The 25,619-nt window shown below is 45.1% G+C and overlaps 1 protein-coding gene across 1 annotated transcript in view; it reads right to left on the bottom strand.

The window, feature by feature from the left end:
- The window catches only part of LOC126543738 (putative sodium-dependent multivitamin transporter), a 40,985-nt gene extending 16,065 nt beyond the window's left edge, over positions 1 to 24,920 (bottom strand). The window contains exons 1-9 of the mRNA XM_050190843.3: positions 24,807 to 24,920; positions 17,897 to 18,157; positions 16,533 to 16,598; positions 14,825 to 14,876; positions 12,493 to 12,560; positions 10,103 to 10,260; positions 6,341 to 6,481; positions 5,066 to 5,195; positions 280 to 368 (exon numbers count right to left, since the gene is read on the bottom strand). Of these exons, the coding sequence (XP_050046800.3) occupies positions 280 to 368; positions 5,066 to 5,195; positions 6,341 to 6,481; positions 10,103 to 10,260; positions 12,493 to 12,560; positions 14,825 to 14,876; positions 16,533 to 16,598; positions 17,897 to 18,157; positions 24,807 to 24,920 (1,079 nt within the window). The remainder of the gene's footprint in view (positions 1 to 279; positions 369 to 5,065; positions 5,196 to 6,340; positions 6,482 to 10,102; positions 10,261 to 12,492; positions 12,561 to 14,824; positions 14,877 to 16,532; positions 16,599 to 17,896; positions 18,158 to 24,806) is intronic.
- Positions 24,921 to 25,619: the final 699 nt, after the last annotated feature.

Here is a 25,619-nt window from a genome sequence, read left to right as displayed (position 1 = left end):
TACCTCAATACATTTTCTCACCATATGTGAGATTAGCGCCACGTAAGAAAAAGACCTGCACTTAGTACATTTTTAAAGCGTTGCGGACCAATTTAAATTCAGTAGATTCGGCATGCTTCATGCGACAGGCTGCTTTCGTAAACACTCATGCATAATCTTTTGCATTCCACTTGAAGACATCTTGTTTTATATGTGTCTGCATCCCAGTGAATCCGCAGAAAAGAGCACTGTGAGAGCCCGCTTTATGCCTGCGCACTCGAAAGCATTTCTGGTTCTTACCTTGTTGACGCTCCGACGAGTCCAGCCAAGAATAAACCTCTGAGCGTGGGCATGTCGGCGAGGTTTGTCATCATATAATGAGGAATAATCTGATAGAATATACGTACAGTGAGCAAGGCATCAAATACTTGAGCATAGCTTCGGCTACGTGCATATGTATGGAGGATGACGCACTTTACCTGGCCAACATCAGACCCTAAATTAAAAATTCAATTTTCTAGAAAAAAAGCGTCAACAGCGTTAGAGTGCCACTCATTCATGCTGATGGCGCTACCTCTTACTTTAATATGCACCTTCCAGCTACTACTTTGCGCCTTTCTGACGGTATGAAAATAAGAATTATATATTGTCATACCGTGATCCTCGCCCCACTCAGGCATGGCACCATTATGTTGCAGCATACACTATATGAACTTTGCGTAAGCTTCGCATGAATTTTCATTTTGGAGAAGGCGTCTTGAAATAGGCGTGCGATCTGAGGCCGTCCTGTGCGTAAACGATGCCAATAGTGACAGTTGGAGTGTGCAGGTGTGCGCACTAGCGTCATATAAGTCAACCAAATCAGTGATAAGATAATTTTCTCTCGATCACAAATGCCTTATAAAAGTTGTGAGCTTACCAATACATTTGGGGTGGTTGAGCAGCCAACTATATTGTTGAACCACAGTTGCTGTAACTTCGCAGCATTTCGTGCAAACACGCCCGAATATTACGGCTGTTTTCGTTTGCTCTACTCACGTAACGCAAAAAATCATTATACGCTAATAACGGAATAATCTAAACAGGTTACGTTCCTGAATATATTTCTTCTTGCTTTGCTTAACGAACATTTGTGTAAGATACACTCTCCTTTATTACACAACGGACGCTTTCAATGAAAACATATCTAATGCATATTTGTGTGGTAGCTTCACAGTGCTCTGACAGCCCTGCATCGATAATGGAAAAAAGCAACTAACGGTGGCCGCTAGATTAAGCGGGCTCCGCTGAGGATAAGGAGTGAGCGTCATCATATGTATAGCGGGGTATTCTAGTAAAACATCCGTGAAGCTATTTGTCACCACCGTTCTAGCACGGCCAAAATGCCCTCGTGCTACCACCCGAATATCCTATAAATGAAAAAGAGCAACGCGAAAATTATGTAAGTGTCGCTAAAGCTTGCATAGCGACTAGGTTGGGCCATAGGAGCACGTATATGGCGTCATCTTTAAGCGAATTTCCAGCGTGCATCCGAGCTTGCCTCTTTGTTGAGGAATATTTCAGCTTTCAAATACTAAGGACACACTTTTCATTAAGGCTTGCGTGAGCCAAGTTCAAACATCATAATTAAAATAGAGTGCTGCTGCACTGAGAGAGACACACAACGTTCATTGACACACAAGTTGATGCATGGCTGTGTTAGGAAGAGTTGCACGTGTAAAAGAATGAACCCAGTGAACAAAACGATGTAGAGGAAAAGACGGAAGCTTATCGCGGCTAAGGATAGCGGCTATTTGTTCGCTGAAGGCTTCGGCTGGATAGAACCAGGCTGGATAGAATCATGCGAATGCCACGTTTGACGGCGCCAGCCGCCTCAGAGATGCACCTGCTTGCCGTCAATCGCGTTCGTCCCGCTCGACTCCACCTGAAACCTAGCCGCCGAAAGAGGATTGGGACCGTGGGCAGCAGACGACCAGGGTCATAAATGAATCACCAACTGCTGGCTCTGATCAGCACTCCGCGTTGCGGGTAGAATCGGCGAGGGTCATGAGCCGCGCGCCTTTCTTATCACGGCGCCGTACACTGCGAAATTCAACATGGCCGCCGCGCTGTGCGGTCGCACGTCACCTCGGCTCCACCACCTTCGCACATTATGACCGGTCTAGCCCGCTATCGGCCCAGGCACTCTTCCGGACATTCGAGCCTTGATCGGCGGGACAATGATAATCTCACTCTCAACGCAGTAGGGCCAATACGCCTCCTCCTATCGGCTCGAGAACGAAGCGGGCGCCCACCCAACAAACCTCGCAAGTAGGGCTAACTCGCCCTCGGCAAGCGACGACCTGGTAGGCCTCGTAACGTAGCCTCCTGAACCCCCATGGATACACAACCTACTACATCGGGTCTCCAAGCCGGAGAATCACCGGCCATGCAGCCCCTCCTGGCCACCCTGCCCCCTCCCGACGCCCCAGTTCACGGACATATAGGGGCAAGTAGAATCATCTCGACCAGTGACGGCAACCGAGCCTCCTCCCCAATGCTCCCACAGGGCGCCGAACAATATAGAACAAAGTCCGACACAAACTGAGAACAGGCACTCTCCCGGCGCAAGAGGCAAAAACAAAAGCGCCAGGACCGAGCACGAGAACTGGAAGGCCAGGCTACCTGGCCAGCCGAAATTCCTTCCCCGACAAGCTCTGCCGGCAACGCGCCTGTGGAGTCTGTACCGTGTGACGTGAGCCTGTCCAGAACCGTGTGTCTATTTGTCCATTATAAATTATTATAAGGGTACCCAATGAAAACACTACCCCCCCCCCCAATCCCTCACTCGCTTATCCAGGCAGGTACCTACCCCAACCTCCACCTCCTCAATAAAATCCACTGCACGGCATATCCTTAACGCTGCCTGTGGTGTTCCGCGAAAGCCACTGTATTCCACATAACATCGGTGTGTTGTGCAATCAGTATCTTACCAGCCCTTCGAGCAGCCGAGCGCGGAAAGGTAGGAGTCGCTGCTGGCCAGAGAGGCCCTGGAAGATAAGCTTAGCCTGATTCACAGCGCACGCAGGGCGGCGACGGCGGGCCGAGTCCTGGACTGAGCCCTCCCCCCCCCAACACACACACAAAGTAAGGAGCCCCTGACATTCTAAAACTCGCCTAGAATCATACAATCGCTCAATAAAAGTTTTCATCCACCCATCTGCGGGCGTGGAAAAACCAGGTGGACGTTGGTACCTGGTGTCCGCAAACTGTACTCTAACAGGGCCCGCTCAACGAGGCAGGAGTGGGACCAAGAGCGCTGGCCCTTCGATTTTCCAACCGCCCGTTCCACTGCTCGCGCACCGTCAGCGTGCTGGGCGTCTCGTCGGCGTCTTTTGGTCGGATCACTGTGGCACGTAGTAGAGCGCTACAGGAGCCCCCTTCTAGTGAGGAAGCCGTGAGAGCGGGACGAATGGCGAAGAGCGATGAGCGGGTGGTTGCGGTGCGAAATGCACGCGGTTCGTAGGATTGGCCCGGTCAGGAGGGAATGTGAAAGTAGAAGGGACCAGAGCGTCACAGTTAGGCGCACCTGCCGTGGAAGGCGCAGCATCCCGTAGAACTGTGCTCTCGGTTGAAAGAGCCAGGTCTCCCGCCAAGGCTTGGATGCGCGCAATAAGTCAGTAGGTTTGCCGTTGCCTCACTCCTCCATTGTATGTAGTTGCAGTAATCCATGCTGCTCCGTTTCCATAGTGCGCTCGATGTGCTTCGCCTCAAGGTGGTGATAGGGGCGGTTGACGGGCAGTGAATGTAGAACATCACGAACAACCGCAGCGGTAATAGTCGGAAGCACTCTAACAACGTAGTCGAACATGGTCAACTGCGAAGTGAGGTGCTCACGACGGCACAAAGATTCGATGAAAATGAGCCGTAGTTCCGAGTCCGACGACCAGCACTCCGGCAGCTTAAGAGCGGAGAGCTCGGGCTCGCGGGGTGGTGCCTTACTTGGCCGGAGGAATCCGAGGCCATGGCTTACTGGTTAGAAGGCAGACTGCGAAGAACGCGGGGCTCGAGCGCCTGGCCGCGGTAGGCCTAGCTAAGTGGCTGAGGCGAGTGTAGCGCAGGAACTGCGACCGATGACGCGAAGTCTGGAGTCACCAATCTGTGGGCGAAGAAAAACCAGGCAGACGTTGGTGCCTTGCAACCACCGATTCCACTGCTCCCACACCGTCAGCGTGCTGGGTACGTCGTCGTCGTCTTCTGGTCGGTTCACTGTCGCACGTGGTTAGCGCCCAACACATCTGTACACTGCGATGGCACCCTCAGCTGACTACCAAGTATCCCAATATGTTTCGCTCATCAAGCAAGGACCATCGGCAACCGCCAGCCATCCCTTTATATTTACTTTGCAGCCGTTCCGTTCGGCAGGACCAGAAGGAAGGAACGCGGATCTCAAGCTTCTCAATCTAAAATTAAAGAAATAAATCGCGTTTTTGCAGCAGCAGGCTTACAGCAATTGCGCGCAGCATTAGCGATAACGATCACTTGCGTAAGTTGCGCAGCCAACGCCTGCGTCTCTGCCATGTCCTATCTTAAGCGAATGGTCAGCTGCCTAAGTGCAGAGTTCATTCATACGCGGAACTTTTCAAACATTGCAATCGGTGTACCCAAGCGGGCGTTCCATCTATCATTTTTTTTTAATATTTCATGTGATTCTTCTAGGACACATAAAATATATTTACTTAACATGGAAAAAATGGCGTGCTCCTCAATTACGTGTTTCCTGGAATGCTCCACAACATTGTCACCATATTCTTATCATTTAGGGCAATACATGCGAAGGTAGCCAACTAATACTGGATATTGACAGGATGAAGCGGCGAGTAAAAATAATGTGTCATGCTCCACTTAATAAACAGTGCGCATTTCAACGCATCCTCTTAGAATTACTCGACATATTTCTAAACATTTGCTAAATTTTTCTGCAACATCACACAAAAAGCTAAGCCTAACTGTTTACGTATTCACCTTTCTGTGCTGATTATCGACAGATACGGTGTCTTAGATTACGCTGGTGCTTTTAATATGGTGACTAATTTGCAAATTTCACCTGATCGTAACTTTGGATGGCGCCACGCAGAAGTGGATCGCAGTCTCGGAACCAGTAAATCATGGCTATGCCTGTGCAATCTCCAAGGAAGAAGAAAACCAGCACAAAAAGAGGTCCCGCAAGGGCTATTCTGGAAAAGAAAATATATATTGGTAAGCTGTGTCTTGGATTAACTTGCAAAGAATACTTAAGCTTTATTATCCACCCATATTTCGTTTTACATAATCAATTAACAACTGCAGACGCTCTGTGCCCAATTGTGCACGCTAACGTAGGTCATCAGGACGCTTATCTTATAGTTCCACGTAGGCTTGCCTAAGTAGGTAGAACAAGTTTTGAAAATATTCCGCTTAATATATTTAAGCAATGCTGAACAAAATTAAAAGTGAAGCACAAGATACTTACGAAAATTATGATACGCAAAACAGGCGTCATATGTCTTGAATAAATTCTCATTGGACCTGTGCTATAGGCTTTCAATATGTGCGAATCTTTTTAGGGACACTAGTAGACAAATTACGTGGTGCAGTGGGCTGATGGCTCTCCGAAACGAACGAATAACAGAGCAAACAATGGCACATGCAGACTGAAACAGACCAGTCGTCTCATAGCGCGCCTCGTATGACAGATTGTCATAGCGCGAAGCACTGAAATACGGAAAGACTAACCTGGGGCTAGCGAAAATAACAAACACCGGAGCGCTTCCTACTGCTAACTTCACGGATCAACTCACTCATTCCACTGTCTTTCGCAATATGTTACGAGGGGCATCTATTTAGTTCGCTAGACCGGGAATTTCCGGGTATGCTAGACATAGAATGACTGACTTTTTTATCACAAACGTTCCTGGGAAGAGCGCTCGCATGGAGTTAGGATGCTGAAAACTTGACCAATGTAACCGAAGAAATGATAATTCGTAATGTATTCTTTATCTCTATCATTTATTTCACAAATCACAATGCAAGAGCCCTAGTGGAAGGAACTTTCCAATGGACAGAAATCAGTGGTCCATCAAAGGCTTCAAATTGCTTGAAAAGGCTCACCAAGGTTGAGCGTTCGGTTGTTTGGCGCTGCATATCCCATGTTTTTCTCAGCGTAATGAACAAGGACGACAAAATGGACACACGCATCGAATCAAAAACTGAACTTTGCTTTCCTAAGCGCAGCTGCTAACGCAATTTGCAGAAACAGACCCCTGTTGACACTTCACCTCTCGACTTATACTCAGTGCACGTCGTAGTAAGAGGTTTTTTTAACCAAGAAAGACCTAGTCACCGTTTTGCGTCCCGCAGTGTCCGAGCAGCCATAAACCTCTGCACCGCCATCTGGTCGAAGCCGGTTCGGACGAGGCTGAACGGCACTGCTCCCGCCAGCCCACTCCAGACGTTTTCCTCATTTGTTAGGTCCAAGGTCACCCTTTGCGTGAGAGAGATAAGTTTTTAAGCGAAAAATTAAGGATAATTCAACGAAAGAATGTTTGAATGCTCATTCCAGTAATTGCAAACGGCGCTTCTTTCAAGATGGGTGCAACACCCGCATGGGGGACCTGTAGGAGCTCCAGACTTTACTATGTGTAAAAGCTTTTGCAAAGAAACGTGACAAGCCCCCATGAGTAGCATTGATATGGAAGCAGGGCTCATGCTATTAAAACGAGTTATTCCGAAGTGTGCACGATCGAGAAAAATCAAAAAAAGAAAATGTAATGAAAATCAAATGTTTAGAAATGATTCTGGGGTCTCACGGGCCAAAACCACGATCTCATGTGAGGCACCCCGTATCGGGGGACTTAGGAATAATTTTGACTTCTTCCCACTTCTTAAGGTGCACCGGGTGCTATGCACACGTTTATTTTTTGCATTTTGCTCCTCTCGAAATGCAACCATCGTGGCCCAGATTTGATACCACGCCATCGTGTTCAGCAGCGCAACGCCAGAGCCCCTACGGCACCCGGGCAAGTTACAGTGCTTCACATTGCTTAGATAAAACATGCGCTGTATCAATACAAGAAAAACGTTCTGCCAACAAGTAAGGTGTAGAGTCGCGCTCACAAAATACACACAAAACCATAGTTTTCACCGTAGTTGGAGCAAAATAAGGTTAGCTAATCATAAAAGAGTACAAAAGTCTGCACTGATGAAAAGATAGAGTTTTGGGTTAACAAAAAATCTAAGTGCCCTTCCACTCTATTAAGAAAGATGACCAGCGAAGCTGTGTATGTGAGCCCCTTATGGCGAACTGTACTTCCGCTCCGGGTCGCCCCGGCATTGCACCACCTTCGGGATCGACCCCCGTATGGAGAGTGCTTATCACCTGCTTCACCTCCACGGCGGGTCAGCCCGGCATTGCATTATCTTCGGGATCGGCCCGCATATCTGTGTCTACACACGGACACGATCCGGGGGGAACTAGCCCTTAACAGCTTCGCAGTAATATTGGTAACGTCACTGGTTTAATTAATTAATTGATGATGACGACGAACGCGGGAGCAGTGGCACGAGCGCGTTCGCGCGATTGTGCCGAGGGACGCTAACGAGCCAGCTGTGGGAGACGAGGACGTTGGAGTCAATCCTGATGTTGATAGTTTTCTGTTAACACGGACACGAACCTGGGGGAACTAGCCATTTACAGCTTCGCTGTAAAAGAAGCCACAAGCCTTCGCGGCACACGGAGCACAGTCACAGCCTAAGCAGGGGCAGCGGCTGCATAGGAGACCGTCGTGAACTACTCCCTCAGCGGCGAAGCTCCCTGGTTCTCATTTTCTGCGGCAGGCACATGCTTCGCGGCGAAGCTGTCATGCGCGATTTTCGACTGCACGAACGTGGTTCTACGCGAAGAAGCTGCCGGGCCGTATTTTCGGCAGCACGCATTGGGTGCCTTCGAGGCGAAGCTGTCAATTTCAGTTTATTATTCGTTCATAGACTTTGCTACAAGAAATAATATACAGACAACGGTCCCATAGTCAGGGATTGCAACGGAACCATTGATCAGTTGCTAGAATAATAAAAGCAGAACACCGAGCAGAAAACACAAAATTATCTTAAACAAATATTAAAAATGTAGTAGCAGACAAAGTAACGCAGACAAATGAAGTACACACACAGCCAAAACGATGAGCAAAACGAGAAAAATATGATAGCAGGTGCCGACGTTTCGACAAGTGGACTTATCTTTTTCAAGGCGGCATATGCTCTCCTCGGCGCAGCATACAAAGTTACGGTTCGTCTAAAGAAATGAGAGGCTAAGATGGGGGGGGAGGGGGACGAGGTAACGACCGAGGGTGTGTTAGTGGCAGCGATGTACAATTGAAAAGACACATGGCATGTTGCTGAATGTTGGCGGAGGAATATGAGGTATAGCGCGTGTGTCAGCCGGTTGACGTGTCGCTGTTGTAGATGTGTTGACGTGTTGCTCTGTTCGTGCAATGTGCCTGGGCGACGACGGAGGGGGGGAGGGTGAAGGAGGGGCAGAATATCTGCTCCGCTGGAGGTCAGTGAAAGATCGTCTCTCTGAGGAGTATTTAAACTACAACAGTCATCACCCGCGACACTGCCAGCGAGGAATTTTTTGTCGGTCAAGCTAAACAGATAATAAGAATCTGTTGCGAAGACAACGAATGTATCCACCAGCTACATAACCTTAAGGTAGCGCTAGCGGAAATACACTATCGACAAATTCCTTGTGGAAGGCCTTATGACGTCCCGTCAAGATTGTAGAGGCAGTCAGAATAGCCTTTCTAAAAGTATATACTTATGGCCTCCCAAAGAAAGCAAGATCCAAAGGAAATCCCACCCAATAATAACAAGCAACGAGCGTCTCAGAAACGCGTTCCCGGTGGTGCCAGGGGTACGTATCACCGCAACAGAAACCTTAAACACGCGTTATTGCGTTAAAACGTCAGCCAACGTCATTCCGCCATATTAAAATCATGTTCTTGCGCCAGGTGAAATACCTGCAAGTATCTTCAAAGGCACCTTAAAATTAAAATCACCTCAAATAATTATACACACGAAATGAAAACTAGCTGTGTTTACACTAGTTGCGACGTAATTTATATCCTTGAATTTTTCTGCTGTAAGAAACAATATGTGGCTGCAACGTGATAATCAATGAACGTCAGATTAAGTGCACATCGCCCGGACACAGCTAAAAAGCTTCCCAAAGCAATTGCCGGGAGCATTTCAACCAACCAGATCAAAACTGATGAAATTACACTCTACCTGCACAGTGAACTTTGGCTTCTGCGCGAGACATAATATACAGAGAATCATACTGCAACAAACGCAAACGCATAAATGCAACAAACGCCGTCAAATTTGGTGCAGTGGTTGCCGAGAAAAACGAATTCTCCGTTTACATGTATTCAGATAGGAGCACCCGAACTAAAGCTTCCTCTTCAGTCACCCTAGGCTAGCTGGCCCCGCCCCGCCGAATGAGCGACATCCATTCTCACGCACCACGTAGCCACGAAGCACACACTGACATTACTGTCGTGCGCTGGGGATATTAACGTGATTAGGCAGCCGCACGAAGTGATTCATGAAATTCGCCACATGTGGGATGTCCGTTCCGACTCCGTGCGCTGTCTGAACCTGTTGGGTATCGACCGGGCGTGGCTGTTCATGCGAACAGTCGCAAGCGCAGTTGCACCATCTGTCCCGTGCTAGAGACACACATGGTGCCACATGTGCCACCATGTACCGAAAAAAAATGATAGGTACGTATCCTCGCTGCACAAATCATACGCCTTCAAGCTGAGTAACTTCTAGAAGCTTTTGGATGTATTTTTTTATATTGACGGATGGTCTCCCGGTATTTCTACAAATGGCTGTAACAAGCGATCAGTAAAAGAGGCTTTAGGTAGCAGCTGGTGCAAGTAACGTGATCACTCCTGTCGTTGCCAGGAGAAGTGCCATTAGGTTCACCAGCGTGCCTCCTCAGAAACGCATTGGCAGCATTTCGCACTGATACGTGTTTATGAAGAACAGCCAGAGGGAATAATTTATTTTAATTTACGCTAATTATGCCCTCGAGACTCACCGGAACGCTAAGTCTGTGATGTTTATATCGCTGATGGGACGCAGTGGTGGCGTAGCAATGGTCGAATCGTAGAGGACTTTTCCAATGATGACAATGGGTGACATGACCATCACGACAGCTTGAGCGCAATCAGCCCAAACAACTCCACGAAGACCTCCCTTGTGCGAAACAAAAGAAAAATTTAAAAGCAACAATGCTGTTGCAAAATCAAAAAGAAGCACGGCCTTTCCGACTCTTTTGTTCCTAGTTTAAGCAAAAGGTGGCATGATTCGACAAGCTTTACAGTAAGTAATGAATCATAATCATCGCGTTTTTTTTTTCTCATGTCCATTCAGGGCAAATGCCGCTCGCAGCAATTTCCAATTACTGCTCTCTTGCACTCGATGATTCCAAACTATGCCCGCAAATTTCCTGATTTCATTGTGCCACATAATTCTCTGCTGTCCTCGAGTATATCGTCCTTCTCTTGGCACCCATTATGTAACTCTAGTAGACATATGGTTATCTGGCAAAATCTGTGGATAGCCTGCCCAGCCCAATTCCACTTCTTCTGCTAATGTTAACTACAATATCGGGTACCCCTCGCTCTCTGATCTATACCGATCTCTTCCTGTCTTAATGTTACACGTGAAATGTTTCGTTCCATTCCTGTTTGCGCGGTGTTTAAGCTGTTCTAAAGCTGGTTTTTTAATCTCCATATTTTCGCCCTGTATGTTAGTGCATGTTCAATGCAATCATTGTAGACTTTTTCACGACAGCGGCAAGCTGCGGGTCGAAAAATTTGGAGGGCGCTTAAGCTTCGCCTTTAAGAGTGGAACGCGACAGCACTCACAGATCCGTGACTCCTCACGCTTCCCGGTAACTGAAGCATATGTAACTGTAATGTTTACTGGGAAGCGCTCGCGGCGAACACTATGCACGAAGGCGACACGATGCGGCAGAGGCGAGCGCCATCTGGAAGTGTTTCAAGGATATGGGCGCGCCGCTCCGTGGAATCCGAGATAGTCACGCGCCGGCGCGCGGAAATGGCGAAAGCTATGGCTGGTGTATGAATGGTAGAAACGCAGAAAAGAGGTTTGTTTAAGTTTCACGGAACAGAATTAGGTTTTCTCGTATATTCAAATTACATTCTGACGCTATCTTGTATGTAAGCCTTACTTTGCGATTTTTCCACGTATTTCAGCTAGAGAAATGCATTAGTCCAGTAACTTGGTTGCGCCACATGGAGTGCCTCAACGGTGGTTCAAAACTATTTTTGCTGGAACGACGTCCGAAGCTGGAGCGGGACACCGACGCCGAATTTTTTGCGACACCGGCCCTTAAGGCTCTTGCGTTAATATACGTCAATGGCTGCCGTGTGCGCTCCAACACAGTTTTATCATTATCTAAACGTTTTTCCCGTGATACAGATCCCCTTGAGGACTTAGATGAATGTACCCATGCAAAAATTCTAGAGGCTGACTGCCTATCACGAATTCTTGTGCTTTTGCCAGGCTTAGAACACTACCTTAGTATTCTACATATTATGCTGCAACTCTAATTTTGCACATTCACGATTAGGCTCCTCATTCTTATATTGCAATTTGTCCCCATCATTTCTGAACAGGACCACGCTATCTGCAAAGCGAAGGCTGTTGAGACTTCTTATTTTCTAATCGCTTAAAAACTTCTAAGCGTGCTGTGAAGGGGTATATAGATTGTGCCTCGTTCCGTCAACCTTTCTTAAGAGATAATGTTCCTGTTGTGTACATTTCAGATACCTGTGAAGTCTATAAATAACTGCTAAGCTGTTCATGTGTGCTTCCTGTGTTCTTTGATTACACAGTGGCTCCATGACTACTGGTATCTCGACTGAATCAAATACATTTTGATAATATATGAGGTCCTGCGGAGCGGTACGTCGTACTCCGCAGATTTCTGATTTAGCTGATTCATTGCTAAGTATTTCATACTTATTGAAGGTTTCTTACATATCTTATTCACTAGTGATCGTAATGAAGCGCAAGGTGAAGCTTGATTGCACGCTAAAGAGGACCCAAAATTTTAGCAATATTATGTACCTAACAAAATTGTGCCGCGCGTCGTACTCTTATGTTCCTCCAATTTTTTATTATTTGGAGGTGAGGGAGCCTAGTAATGGCACTTGTGAAGGTATGCATTTCAGCGTTTAAAGTGCATAAACTCTATTGTCATGTACGTTTTCTTATGGTTTTTAGATTTGCAATCTATGTTAGTTCCTATATTATGCAATGCTTTAAAAAACTGTAATGTAACTTCCGAAATGGCATTTTTTAATTGTATGGGTATTTTGCATTTTATATGGCTAAAAAGCTGGCCACCCTTTTTTGTAACTTGAATACATCAGCCTATAATATAATTTGTGTACTTACCAGAGCAGTGTAGATCGTTCCTGCCAAACCGATCGCCATGTTCGAGTAAATAAGTGGCACAGGAAACACTGAAACGTGCAGAAGGAACTTATAATTTGTAACCAATAATATCGTGCTTGAATTCTGAAAAAAGTTTATTAGGGTCTATCTCAAATTTAGTCCTTCAAAAAGTTTTATCTGGGACGTTCTAATCATCCTCTAATTATTATTTCTCTAAAATTATTAATGAGTGACAAGTACAGCGCTCACAACACAAATACTTTTGCCACTTGATGCAGTCACTACACGCATTTCCCAGCTAAAGGCCTAAGCCCCACTGGCCCAATGAAGCGAAGTGCTGTCAAAACTTTGGCTCCGCGCAAGCTCTTACTCAACAATAGTTTATCACTACCTCTCCATCTTTATGTGGGACTGTTTGCATTCAACTGCAGATTAGCATTTTAGCAATAACATAAACTATAAAAATAATATATGTTGCTCGAACCCAACGTAGGTTCTTTTTTATGTTCAATCACGGAAGAGTATCTCAGTCCTCTAAGCGGAGCTGTTGCTTAAGCTTAAAAAAATATGCTAATGCAGTTCACGAGCTCACAAACCGTATGTACAACTATCTAAATTTTATAGTTATGACCGTTATCTTACTTTCTTCACTAAGCCTTTAAAACAAGAAAACTTACATGGCAAATCACTCCTACCGTTCAAGATATTGAATTTTCGAGTGAAATAATTTCGTCCAGGCGCAATGAAACTGATGGGATTAGGGACCTATTGTCAAGCCACTGCGGCTGTTAGTCCTGGTGTCGCCCCTTGTCAAAGGAAGAAAAACTTCATTGATTGATTAATTACTTGATTCATTGATTGATTGACTGAAGTAATTATCATTTCTTTGTCACTCGAAAACTATTCACAATTGATTGGAGCCTCCCAGTGATCCTCCTAGTGCCATTTACTTTTTGCTGCTTGATTAAAGCTGTGGCGCACAATCGCGAATCAGCGCAGTGCCTGGAGTATAATTTGAATGCTAAGGTTTCATGCAAACATTTTACTGGCGAGTAGAGCTCAAAGTGCAAACAATGCTTCATAGTTTGGCACGTGATACTCACTGCCGTGTACTTGTTTCTAGGTAGGAATGGTTTGAATGAGTCGAATAGACAATGCTGCACCAATATGAATAATACAGACCCTTCTGAATAACAGAAAACGAGGACAACACGTAAGTAGCCGCACATTATGCATTAATGTGCTCTACAACAACAGCATTGCTGCCATTATTACTCAGCCAGTGCTACATCTCTAAACATTAGGAGCTGATTCGTCTGCATCAACTAATGACCAGTATGGCCGTAGTAATCCGTAATCTAGCACATCCTCCATTCTTAATTTAATGCGGCGAAGTTTGTTCTTCTCGTAAAATACAAAATTTACGTCAGCACGAATTCTCGCGTGTGCTACTGTAAAACATGGAAGGCAATAACCCACGTAATAACCTCTGCCGACAACTCCACATGGTATCCATCACTTATGCACATCTAAAGAGGTCGCTTTATCTTAAGTTGTTACCTTATTAGGCGTAAACACGGCAAACTAATTTTAAAATACGCGTACCGCGCATTCCGACCTCCGAGACGTATCCCCAATATCTTTCGTCGCAGGCCATTGAATATAACACGAGGCCTTCCAATTACGATGCCGCCTTTTCACAAACGAAACATAAGATCTATTACCACAGCCCACAGAAATAACTGGGGAAATGAAAACGCGGTCGTTTCTCATTCGCTGTGCATGCATCACGACGTCTTTTTAAATAGACTACTCCACTAGAGACGTGCAAGACATTTATTTGCATCGACATTTCTTGGGCGACCACGTGTGTCTTCATAAGGTGCTTGAAGGAAAGGATGTATAAAATTTGCCAGTGTCATTCTTGTTAAAATATCAGCCACCAAGTCAGAGTCTGTCTTCTGAGGGGCTTGCTGCAGGTACCTCAAATCTCGTTTAAGTGTTGAAAACAACGGTCAAACTTCAGCACATTTTTACCATTCCTCTCGTCAGAATGTTTTTTTCACGTTAATCGTCATTACGGCACCACAAGTATTTTTTATAGTGCAGAGATAAAGCGAAACAGATTACAGTTCATGTGTAAAGCTTAGCAGACTACGCTATCAACGACGTTCCTGCTACATTTATGTAGAACTACACTATGTTGTGTCGCTAACTGGACACACAAAACCCTGTACCATATCACTCAGCGAACAAAAGGAATCAGTCAAGCTTTCTGCCTATTGCTTATGGAGTACTTAGCCACTAGTTCGTAGTCAGTAGATATACGCACTTGTAGACACTGCAATGGCAGAGCTGAACATTCCGATTGCACCGACGCTTTGCTGTAATGAACAAAATATCAGGCCATATATTATGAAATATTTACCGTGCACTCGCAAGCAGTAAATGATATGCAAACTCCTTCCTTAATGGTAAAATATTTAGTACATGGTCGGCCGAGGTATTGGCTTCATTAGGATGTAACCAGCGCAAGGCGGACACACAACACAAGAAAGCCGACAAGCACAAGCGCTGACTTCTAGCTGGCCTTTATTACACAAAAGTAGGACTATCTAACCTCGCGCACGTGATCACAACCAGATATAATTGCGCAAGTTAATACGAGCACCACAAATCAACAATAGCACGCCAAGGCCTAAGGCGCCACCCCCCCCCCCCCCCGCGTACAGAACCCAAGTACGCAAATTCTTTACCAGTAACCGGTATGGACGGTATGCCTCAACGATAACTCATGTGTTTTCATGCGCTTTTCTTGCTAGCATTTCTCTTTCGTCAAAGAGTGGACGACCCTTGCACTGAGGGCAATGTATTCTGAGGAAACCCTCTCTCCCTTTTTGCACTTTCTCATTATGCTCCTGCAACGTCACACTTAGGCTCCTTCCCGTCTGTCCCACGCAAGGCTGCCCGCCGGAAAGAGGTTGCGCAGTCAACTAAACCCTTTCGGTGCGCGATGTAACGTGATTTTCATTGTCTTCTGAGAGGACTGGTTCTAGCGCATAACTGACATAATTTGTGAGCCACAGAAAAAACGACAGAAACTCCCCCTCTTTGGCCCGTCTTCTAGAGTTTGTGCGAGATACCTTCTTTGTACGGGATCACCGCTAAATTTCTCCGAACGGTAGCTCGTGTATCAGGCAGGTATCACAAGATTGCGACTTCTTGCGCAGCGTTTCTGAAAGCGACATAATAAAGCAGCGGGGATAGCCAGTACCCTTCAATTGAGCAACCTGCAAGCTGAAGCTCTCCGAAGCTGAACATTGATTCAAAACACATTATTGCAGAATGTGCGGCTACTTATGTGCTGTCCTCGTTTCCTGTTATCCAAAAGGGTCTCTATAATTCATATTGGTGCAGCATTGCCTAGTCGACTCATTCAAGAGATCGTAGAGATTGAAATTATGTTTGTTATGCGCTAGAACCAGCCCTCTCGGCAGACAATCAAAATCATGTAACATTACGCACAGAAAGGGTTTCGTTGACTGCCCAACCTCTTTCCGGTGAGCAGCGTTGCGTGGGACAGACGGGAAGGTGACTAAGTCGGACGCTGCAGGAGTATAATAAGAATGTGCAAAAAGGGAGAAAGGGTTTCCTCGGAATACATTGCTCTCAATGCAAGTGTCGTCCACTCTTTGACGAAACAGAAATACTAGCAAGCGCATGAAAACAGAAGACTTATCATTGAGGCAGCGGCTATTGCAGCAGACCATTGCGGTAGTAAACTGTCCATAGCGTTAACTGATAAAGAATATGCTTACTTGGGGCCTGTACGCGGGGGCCCGCCTTCAGCAGCGTCAGTGTCGTGCGATTCTGAGGCGCCAGTTCAGTCTAAAACACATTGACTAAAGAAAACCGCCACGCAACATGCAAAGGGCAGAGTATCTTTGACAAAATTGAGCTTATACTGGTCTCTTCAGTCATGATTTCGTTAAGATGCACAGGCAGAATGCCGTCGTGAAAAGCAGGAAATCTGTACTCACACTGAGGACGAAGTAGACGACGCAAGCAGTGATACCCACCTTGTTGTCGAAGCGCATGCGAAGGTACTGTAAAAGAAAAAAAAAAAGCCCGATCGACCATTCAGAAATTGTAGCTCAGTAGGTCGCCACTTCGTTACTCTCTGTAAAGCACACATATCAGACACACGTATTAGAAGTATCAAACACATGCTTTGGCGTAACATACTCTCGTCAAGCCAATGTATACCTGTATGTATACCGGGACGTGCATGCGAGAAGGCCAACAAATTGAAAGCGTGATTTCTAGAAGCTACGTCGATCCAAACCCTGGTGGAGTTTATTTTTTTATTGGTTCCCGTTATAGATGCGTGTGTGGCGCTGGTACGGCAGTAATTTTCTGTGGCTTGAGCAAGCATGCGTGGGATATGCTGAGAACTAGAAGTCATACATTCCGATGTCACCGGATGCTTCTTTGATTTAGGCGTACTAATAAGGCGCCTGCATAAGACCTGCCATGAACCGAAAAGAAGCAACCCTTAGGGATCCATAAACCCAGTTGCGTAGGCCTGCTGTCATAAAGGTGGCTCATCATCAGATGTATTTATAGATATGTATTACTGCAAAACCTGTATTGAACTTGCTGGGTGTTTCTGCTGTAAGGCAGTAATTTATTATATTAAGTAGAATGACAAAGAGGGACCACTAGTATCACTTGCACGTAATAAAAAAAATTCAATGTTAAAGAGAACGATTAACATCCCTTTTTTTTTACTGTGTGGTAATTACAGATAGCTAGTTGGCGTAAATCAGTTTCTGCGGACTCAAAGCCCTCCAGCCCTCGGCACCCATTGAGCAATAAAACGGCAGCAGGATGTCTAACATTACTCACGCTGAGTTGCAGTTATATAATTAAACGAATAAGAGTAACGAAAAAATGAAATTATTGTTTCATAAGTTAGGAACATTTTTTTTCTACGAAGCCCAATGGTGTCGTCTAAGCCAGGTGAATATGTTACCAGCTGAAATAATTTGACAGCTTACAAGCATTGGGCGCTTCTTTTTTTTTTTTTTTGAAAGTACGGAAACCTCGAAATTCATTCGCGGAAACCTGTTTTTCAACAGTAAAAGAAAGAATAATTTTGTGTCAAGTGCGCTACGCACGTTCTCCTACATATGTTGGGTTATACGACACACCTGTGCAACTCATTCACGAACTTGGGACAATAATGTATATAACACTAATCAACCAGCTCTGTAAACCAGAAACCCTCAATAACACTTACATTTGTGCACTACCAAGCGGGGATAAAAAACAGCGAACGGTGCTCGTAAAAATCCGCACAGAACTTACAAACCCGGAGAGAGACTGCTTGGCTGGGACTAACCTGAAAAACAGACGCCACTCGCAGATCGTAGAGAAGGGGAACGAGGACGAACGAGCACGTGGCTGCGGCAAGCGGAATCGCCGTCAGAGCCCACTCGACGTGGAATCCGTACGCGTAGTAGTGGCCCACGAAGCTCACCACGCTCGCCGAGGAGGCCACTGATGCAAGCACGGACACGGCTAGCGCGGCAGCCGGCAAACTGCGACCACCCAGAAATGCGTCCAGAACGGCCGACGTTCCGCTCCGGTCGCCAGCTCCAACCTTTCGTCGGGAAGAATGAAGATTCCCTTACAGTGCAGTTCACTGCTGTTCATAATATATAACCAATGTTCAGGCACTTATTTTTTAGGCTGCAATTTACCGACGCACACGAAGACGTGTTCGAGTTAACAATGTGGGATCGATACTTGGGTACTCTGTTTATTCCAAAGTGTGTCGTAATGTACGTGGTCCCTCTTTGCGAAGAACGACAGTCTGAGCAGAAAAAATGTAAGTGTGCACGTGAGGGCAGTTATGAAATTTCGTTCAGGCGTCGAATTTGACTGCTGGCAATAGGGACATACACGTGAGGCGGAGCGCTCAATCAAAGGACGCTTATGCCCCATTCATTCCGAAGTGCTATGGACTATATTGTGGGCGACCCTTTTCAAGCTGCTTATCAGTCTGTAAACAACATACTTTTGTGTTTGTTCTAAAAACAGAGAACCATCGTTAGAGGCCGGTAATACATTATGACACTTATGACTATGATCTTAGAATAAACAAAACAGCAAATAGCATTACTTCAATGATATTGCGCGACAAAAAGCGACACGGACGTGAGAGACGACACACCAAGTGACGACACACCTTGCGCTTGGTGTGTCGTCTCTCACGTCCGTGTCGTTTTTTGTCGCGCAATATCATTGAAGTAATGGATTACCAACTTGCCCGGAATGCTGCTCTCAGCAAATAGCACCACTTCTTCTGGGTTTTTGGAACAACACCGGCCTCTACACAGTCGTAGAATATATTTATTGAAGTATGCCACTTCATTGTACTGATTTGGTTCTTTATTATTGTAAAAGCTTCGAAGCCGTTGCTAAAGCATCTTGAACACGATTTTATGTGAGCACGGTGCATCCCATGGAGCCGTTCTTGGTGTGTGCGCTCGGACGAGGATAGGATGTTTTTACAGCGAAGATATATCTGCCTAGGGTTCCATGCATTTTTCGTGTCCGTGCGTCATCAATAATAAAAAAAAAAGGTGAGCGTGGGTTCGTACCGGATATCCTGCAATACCGTGCCAACCTGCGGCGGAAGTGAAGCACGTTTCAAGCATTCCGGCCCTAATAATGCTTAATGATATCAATCAATGAAGATTTCCAGGTACTTTTTGGGTTTGTGCGTCAACAATTAAAAGACGAGTGTGGTCCGATCCCGGATATTGTGAAATACCGGGCCGACACGCTGCGAAGGTGAATCATTCTGCAATCGCTCAACTATTAATGATAGTAACATTAATAGATATTAAATTAAGTAAACCGATCAATATGCATTATTTCCGGTACATGTGTATACTGGAATCACTTGTGAACCGTATATTGACTCACGAGCAGGAGGTACTGGTACTGTGAAATGCACTCTGCATATATCTCCAGGCACACCCAAGTGTGATATCGATAATTTGGTGACCACGCACTTTGCATGGGTCAGCCGTGATTACACTAACCCTGTGATCTTCGTTGGAGTCTTCAATGTGGACATTTAGAAACCACACACGAAATCGTTCTATCAATTTATGCTAGAAGAGTTTAGTTTGAAGTGCCACATCAATCCAAGTCACTCAACTACTCAACCGCGGTTGTGCACAGATTTAACTTTGGACAAGATTTTCTCTAAGGTTGTAACCGAACCAATCAGTGTACATCACAGTAAGCACAAAGAAACGGTCACTACTATTACTAATTGATGAAAAAAAATTCATGGGCCCTTGTCTAACCCCGTGTAACGTGTTACAGCTTCGCTGGTAATCCACCTTCCTGCCGTAGAATGGTTCCTCAATTTTTTACGGCGAAGCTGGTAGCCCCTAGTTGGTCGGTATTTTGGTGTCCGTCAGCAAAAAAAAAAATTAAACCCCAAAAAGTGCATATCTCCTTTCGAAGCATGCATACAACGCACAGCGCAGAGTTCATTTCCACGAAAAAAAGCACAGAACAAGCGTCAAAACATCATGGATTATAAGGCGCCTGGGGAGAGTGCGAGGTGCGTTCCTTTTCCCTGCATGTGTTTCCCGGTAAATAATACGGTTGCATATGCTGCTCCGGTAAGAAAAGGGCAACAGCAGCATACGAATCAGTGAATAACGCCACAAAACTTCATATGTAAAAGGGATACCTGCCTAGCAACTCATTCAGTTCATTGCAAGTCCGCGATGGGTAGTCCGCGCAAAGTTAAGACTCCCGAAGAGCAGTGTGAATACGGTGAGCGTCGAAGAGTGCAAAATAATAACGCTCAACAACGGTGTCGCGCTAAAACAGGGCAGAACAATAAAAGATTTCATATCCCGATCGACGACATTTGAGTGGCTTTCTAACAGCTTCGCTGGACATCAAGTTTTGTAGATCGCGATGGTGAGTCAATTTTTCGTTTTATTCCAGCTACGGTACATGTTGCTAATTTTTCCAGCTGCGGTATTATAATGTTCAAGAACTGTTCTTTTATGCGATATTTTTATTCAGGCAGGTTCACCATAATCCCCGTTTACACTGGTAGAATATTGCTACGCTACAGTGACAGGCAAGAATACGCGGTATCAAAAGAGTGAGTTAAAATTTTTATCGCTTTACTGGGCGAACTTGTGCCCAGTAAAACAAGTAACACTCAAGCGCAATGATAGTGGTGAGACAAGTCGGTGATTGTCGAAGCTCTGGAGGCCTAACACGTAAAACTATTCCAATCTCCAGACATCAAATTTACGTAACGACTAACGCAAGTGTCCGTCGGTAACCCGCAGTGTTGTTTTAAGAGCCTAATCAAACGCGCTCCTCGTTTATTGGAGGTCGCTTTTTTGCTTTCAAAGCGAATGGAATTCCCTACATTGAGCACATTTTCTTATCGAATTGGCGGACAAAAGGCGAAGAGCACGCTGCAGTGGAGAGGTTTCTATGGGGCCAAACCAGCACAGTGAAAGTAGATAACCGGAGGAGGGTGTTGCCGGCGTCTTCGATTGGTCCGTTTCCCATTACTTAGCTTGCCATGGCTTGTCGAAAATTGCGGCGACGAGCAGTGGAAGGATAACAAATGCCGCCATAACGGATCCTTGGCAAAGACGACCTTACAGGGCGATGTCTTACACGTGTCTAAAGGGCTCGATACCATTAAACTGTCACGCTAATATTTCTATTATAAGCTAATAAATCCATGATCCCCGGAAACTCTGAGTAGCCAGTTTCAGAGCGGGCAGCCATCTTCTATTCCTTCCAGCGCGCGACATTTTTTGGCCATACAGAAAAAGATTGACCTTTGTTCGGCATATTAATGCGTCTTTAACACGCGCCTCAAACCTTAAGGAGGTGAGTTTTCGCGGTTTTGTGACATGGCGTAACAGACAGGCTGAGTGGGCGCAGCCCGATACCTTTTGACTAATAGCACAGGGCAAATGGCGAGAAAGTTGTCGAATCATAACTAATTATTGTTCTTTCGTTTGGTGTAATCGTGCATAATCAGTGTGCACACATCACATCATCATCATCATCGCGGTTTTCGTGACGTCGCGTGAAAAGAGTCGAAGTGGAGGTTGCCCGAAATCTTTTTCACCAATCGTGTAGAGCTGATTGCAGAATTGCAATAGAAAAGTTTGGAACAGCTTTACGTTATAGCACCCCTCATCAGCGGATCAGACTAGTAGGCTATCATTGCATGGCTCAACGAACCTCCCACCATAATCGCTCGTGCTCGCGTAAGTCCGAAAGAACACGAGGGGTACTATAACATAAAGCGATTGCAAACTTTTCTATTTCAATTCTGCAATCAGCCTTCTAGGTTTGGTCAAAAAATTTGCGAGCCACCACCCACGGCGCCTGTCAGTCACGCGACCTTCTGCAAACCACGAAAATCGCCTATCTGATATTTATTTATTTATTTATTTACTTATTTATTTATTTATTTATTTATTTATTTATTTTAACGTATTGGCAGCCTGTTAGGTCTATGACAGGAGCGGGTGTACATGCGAGTAAAACTAATTACGATATGCAGAAACAGGAAGATAGAAATAGAAAAATCTAAAGCAACTTTACATCAGCAATAGCGTTTAAAAATTGAGAAATTGGCAATAAACGAACTTCGGCAGGTAACAAGTTCCACTGTTCAATCATGCGTGGGAAAAAACTGCATTTGAAAGTGTTCGAGCGTAGGTGGAGTTGTCTAATATTAGAGGCATGATAAGCTCTAGTAGAAGTCGGGCAAGCAGGCGGTTAAAGGGAGGGATCTGCTAGGTGACAAAGAGAGTTCTTATAAGAATAGAAAATCCTCAGAGATTCTATGTGCCGCCGTCTAGAAAGAAACTGGAGGTTTAATTTAGCAAGAGCAGTTGACGGTGAAAAGTCTAAGTCGAAGCGACGGTAAACAAAACAAATTGCATTCCTCTGGACCGACTCAATATAATTAATTTCTCATTTTTTTATATCGTTCTATACGGAAGAAGCAAATTCTAAAATTGGGCGAATCAGTGTTTTGTATGCTAATAATTTACTGTCCCTCGGAGCAGCACATTAAGTCAGGCGGATGTAACCAAGATTTTTAATGCCATACTACAAATGTAATGTATATGTTTGGACCTATACAAGGTGGGTGTAAAAATGGCGCCTAAATATTTGTATTTGTATGATGTATGCACACTGATTATGAATGATTAGACCGAACAAAAGCTAAATATTTCCGATTACACGGATTTATCGCCATTAGCGAGAAAGCTGTCGTTTGACGAACTGCTATTGGTGACTTTTCCAAGCTGCACCCACTTTGCCTGTCTGTCAAGCAGCGTCAGAAAACTGCGAGAACGTCCCGTCTGATATCAGGTGTACCCACTCATAATGCATGATTAGAGTAAACGAAAGAAGAGTAATTATCTCTGATTCGACGATATTTCGCCATTTGCCCTCTGCTATTAGTCACGTTTTCGGGATGCGCTCACTTAGCCTATCTGTTACGCGATGTCACAAAACCGCGAAAACTCACCTCATTTAAGTTAGGGGCATGCGTTAAAGACGCATTAATGTGCCGAACAAAGCTGAATGGTTTACAGAACAGGCGGAGACTGCCGCGTTCCGCGAGGAATAGAAGACGGCTGCCCACCCATCGCTTTCGCACGGGCTGCTGTGAGCTTCTGGGGAGCATAGATTTATTTGTATATAATAAAACATTTTGCATGGCAGTATAACGTTACCGAGATCTTTTGGCATGTGTACGGCATTGCTCTGCCAACTCTACTGAGGATCTGTTTTAGCGGCATTTTAAACAGTCCGTTGCATGCCCCGCGGTTTTCGACCTGCCACCGCAAGCTAAGAAGAAGCGGACCATCACTGACGCCAGCACAACCCTCGTCATTGGTTATCTACATTCACTGTGCTGGCTCGGCCCCATCAAAGCTCTCTCCACTTGAGCCTCTCCTCACCTCTTCTCATTCAAATAGGTAAGAAAACCTGCTGAACGAAGGCAATGCTATTCGCTTTGAAAGTAAAAGAAAGTGACATCCTATAAAGGAGAAGCACGTTTGATTGGGCTTCTGAAACAACGATGCGAGATCCCGCCGGATGTTTGTGTTGGTGGTTATTTATATTTGACGCCAGGAGAGTGGAATAAAAACAGATTGGAATAGTTTGACGCTATAGGGCCTCTACTTTACTTTTTTATTTCTTTGGAAGCGTGAATCAACGTATAAACAACGAATACTATTAGATGATTGAAAGAATACTGGCTCAAATTATGGGAATGACCAATTACCGTGTCTAGTTTCTATGTAGATGCAGTAAAGTTGCGCTCAAATGTAGCCTAGATGAATATGTGGGCACAGAGATAATAAACTATTATTAGGGTGAGAAAATGGAATCTTACTTAATCAAAGAGCTTGTGTTTGGCAGCTGGTTACAAGCGCTTGCTAGAATTTAGTTATTCGTGTCTGTAGAAACCTTGTTCGTTTTCACATGCAGAAAAACAATGCTCCATAGCAATTATTTGAGTCTTAAAAGTAGCTATACATAGAGTTTGGCTCCACTTTGACTTTTTTTTCTGTCGAGTAGCAGGACTTGGAATCATCTGAACTTCAGAACTGCGTGTTCCAAAGCTTTGAGAAAATTCTCCTGGAAGCACATAGGTGGCGGCGGCATCGCGAAAGCAGTAGCCAAAAGTTTTCACAGTGAAGGAGTTTGATTTTTCATCAGCAAAGCCCGCTGCGGAGTTTTCTGGCTCGATAACAATTCAGACGTGTTATTTTTCTTTTCACTATGCAGCCAAGTCCATTGCTAACAACAGTTTGTAAGAATACATCCAAATGTCTTTTAGTTTTGAATACTTCAATTTATGAGCGTGTAGTGTTGATAAACAACGTTATCGTAAATTTTGATAAATTTGGGGAATATTTTAATATATTTTTCTTATTGTCAAACAATTTTTTCGATGTGCTATATTGAGATTGTCGAGACATGTTGCCTTGTGCACCCAAAGGCACGCAAAAGCTTGTTTTCATGAGGTGTGACGAGTGAGTAGTTGACGCTCTTATGGAGAAAATACCACACATAGTCACGACGCTTCATGCAACTACTGTACTTACACAATTTTACTCCTGTTTACAAGCCCTAAGCTTTGTGTTTTAGGTTATAACTGCTTCCACCAAGCATATAGCTAATGTACTGCTCTGAACTGTACATACCTGACTCCGTCGACCATTGAAGGAAAAGTAGAGGCCGACGACGTATCCGACAGCTGTGAGGATGCAGAACACCGCGATGTCCACAGCATCCAGGGTCCCCGCTGAATCTGTCATGTCTATCGGTGCAAGTCGTTCAATTTAGGTTATATGGTCTGCGCTTTTAAAGCAGCCGTAATTCTCCTAAAGCTCAATGTGTATCGTTATTACAATGCGAACTGGCCATAGGAACCAAGTTACAGCAGAGTAGTCATTCAGGGACATGTGAACTTGGATGGAATGGCGCTCTTCGTATGTTTTTTCAGTTCACTTGTCAGACCCAGAAAGATTACCAGGGTTCATTTCAAACCATCATCGTCTGCTGCTCTCTAAACATGTGGCATATTTCACCGCGTCCGTGTGCAAAAGTTCTGCGCCCTATTTAGCCGCTTAAAAGTGTAAAACATGCCCGGAGAAGTATCCCGCTTGTGAAGGCTATTTCGGTCACCAGAAAAGCAAGGAGAGGATTTCATCCGCAGTGCAACTTGCGAGGAACCTCACTGCAATGTATTACCACAAAACGACATCGCAGCTGCTACAATTCAATGGGGCTTTGGACTGACGCGCTAGAAATACACTGTATGTACCAACCTTCCTTCATACGTTGCCATGTTTCACATTTTGTTTCTGTAGTTTCATCTGTAGGACAAAAAAATTAGGTGGCAGCTGTAGCTAATTAGGGGCTACGCTTTCACGACGTCAGTTGCTAAGCTCTGTTTTCGTCGGGTGTCGGTCTTTCCACAGGAAATGCACTCCGACTGTCTCTCCCTATGTTTT

This window comes from Dermacentor andersoni, chromosome 10, assembly GCF_023375885.2.
Source record: "Dermacentor andersoni chromosome 10, qqDerAnde1_hic_scaffold, whole genome shotgun sequence".
Taxonomy (NCBI): domain Eukaryota; kingdom Metazoa; phylum Arthropoda; class Arachnida; order Ixodida; family Ixodidae; genus Dermacentor; species Dermacentor andersoni.
This window is presented reverse-complemented; position numbering and strand designations above follow the sequence as displayed.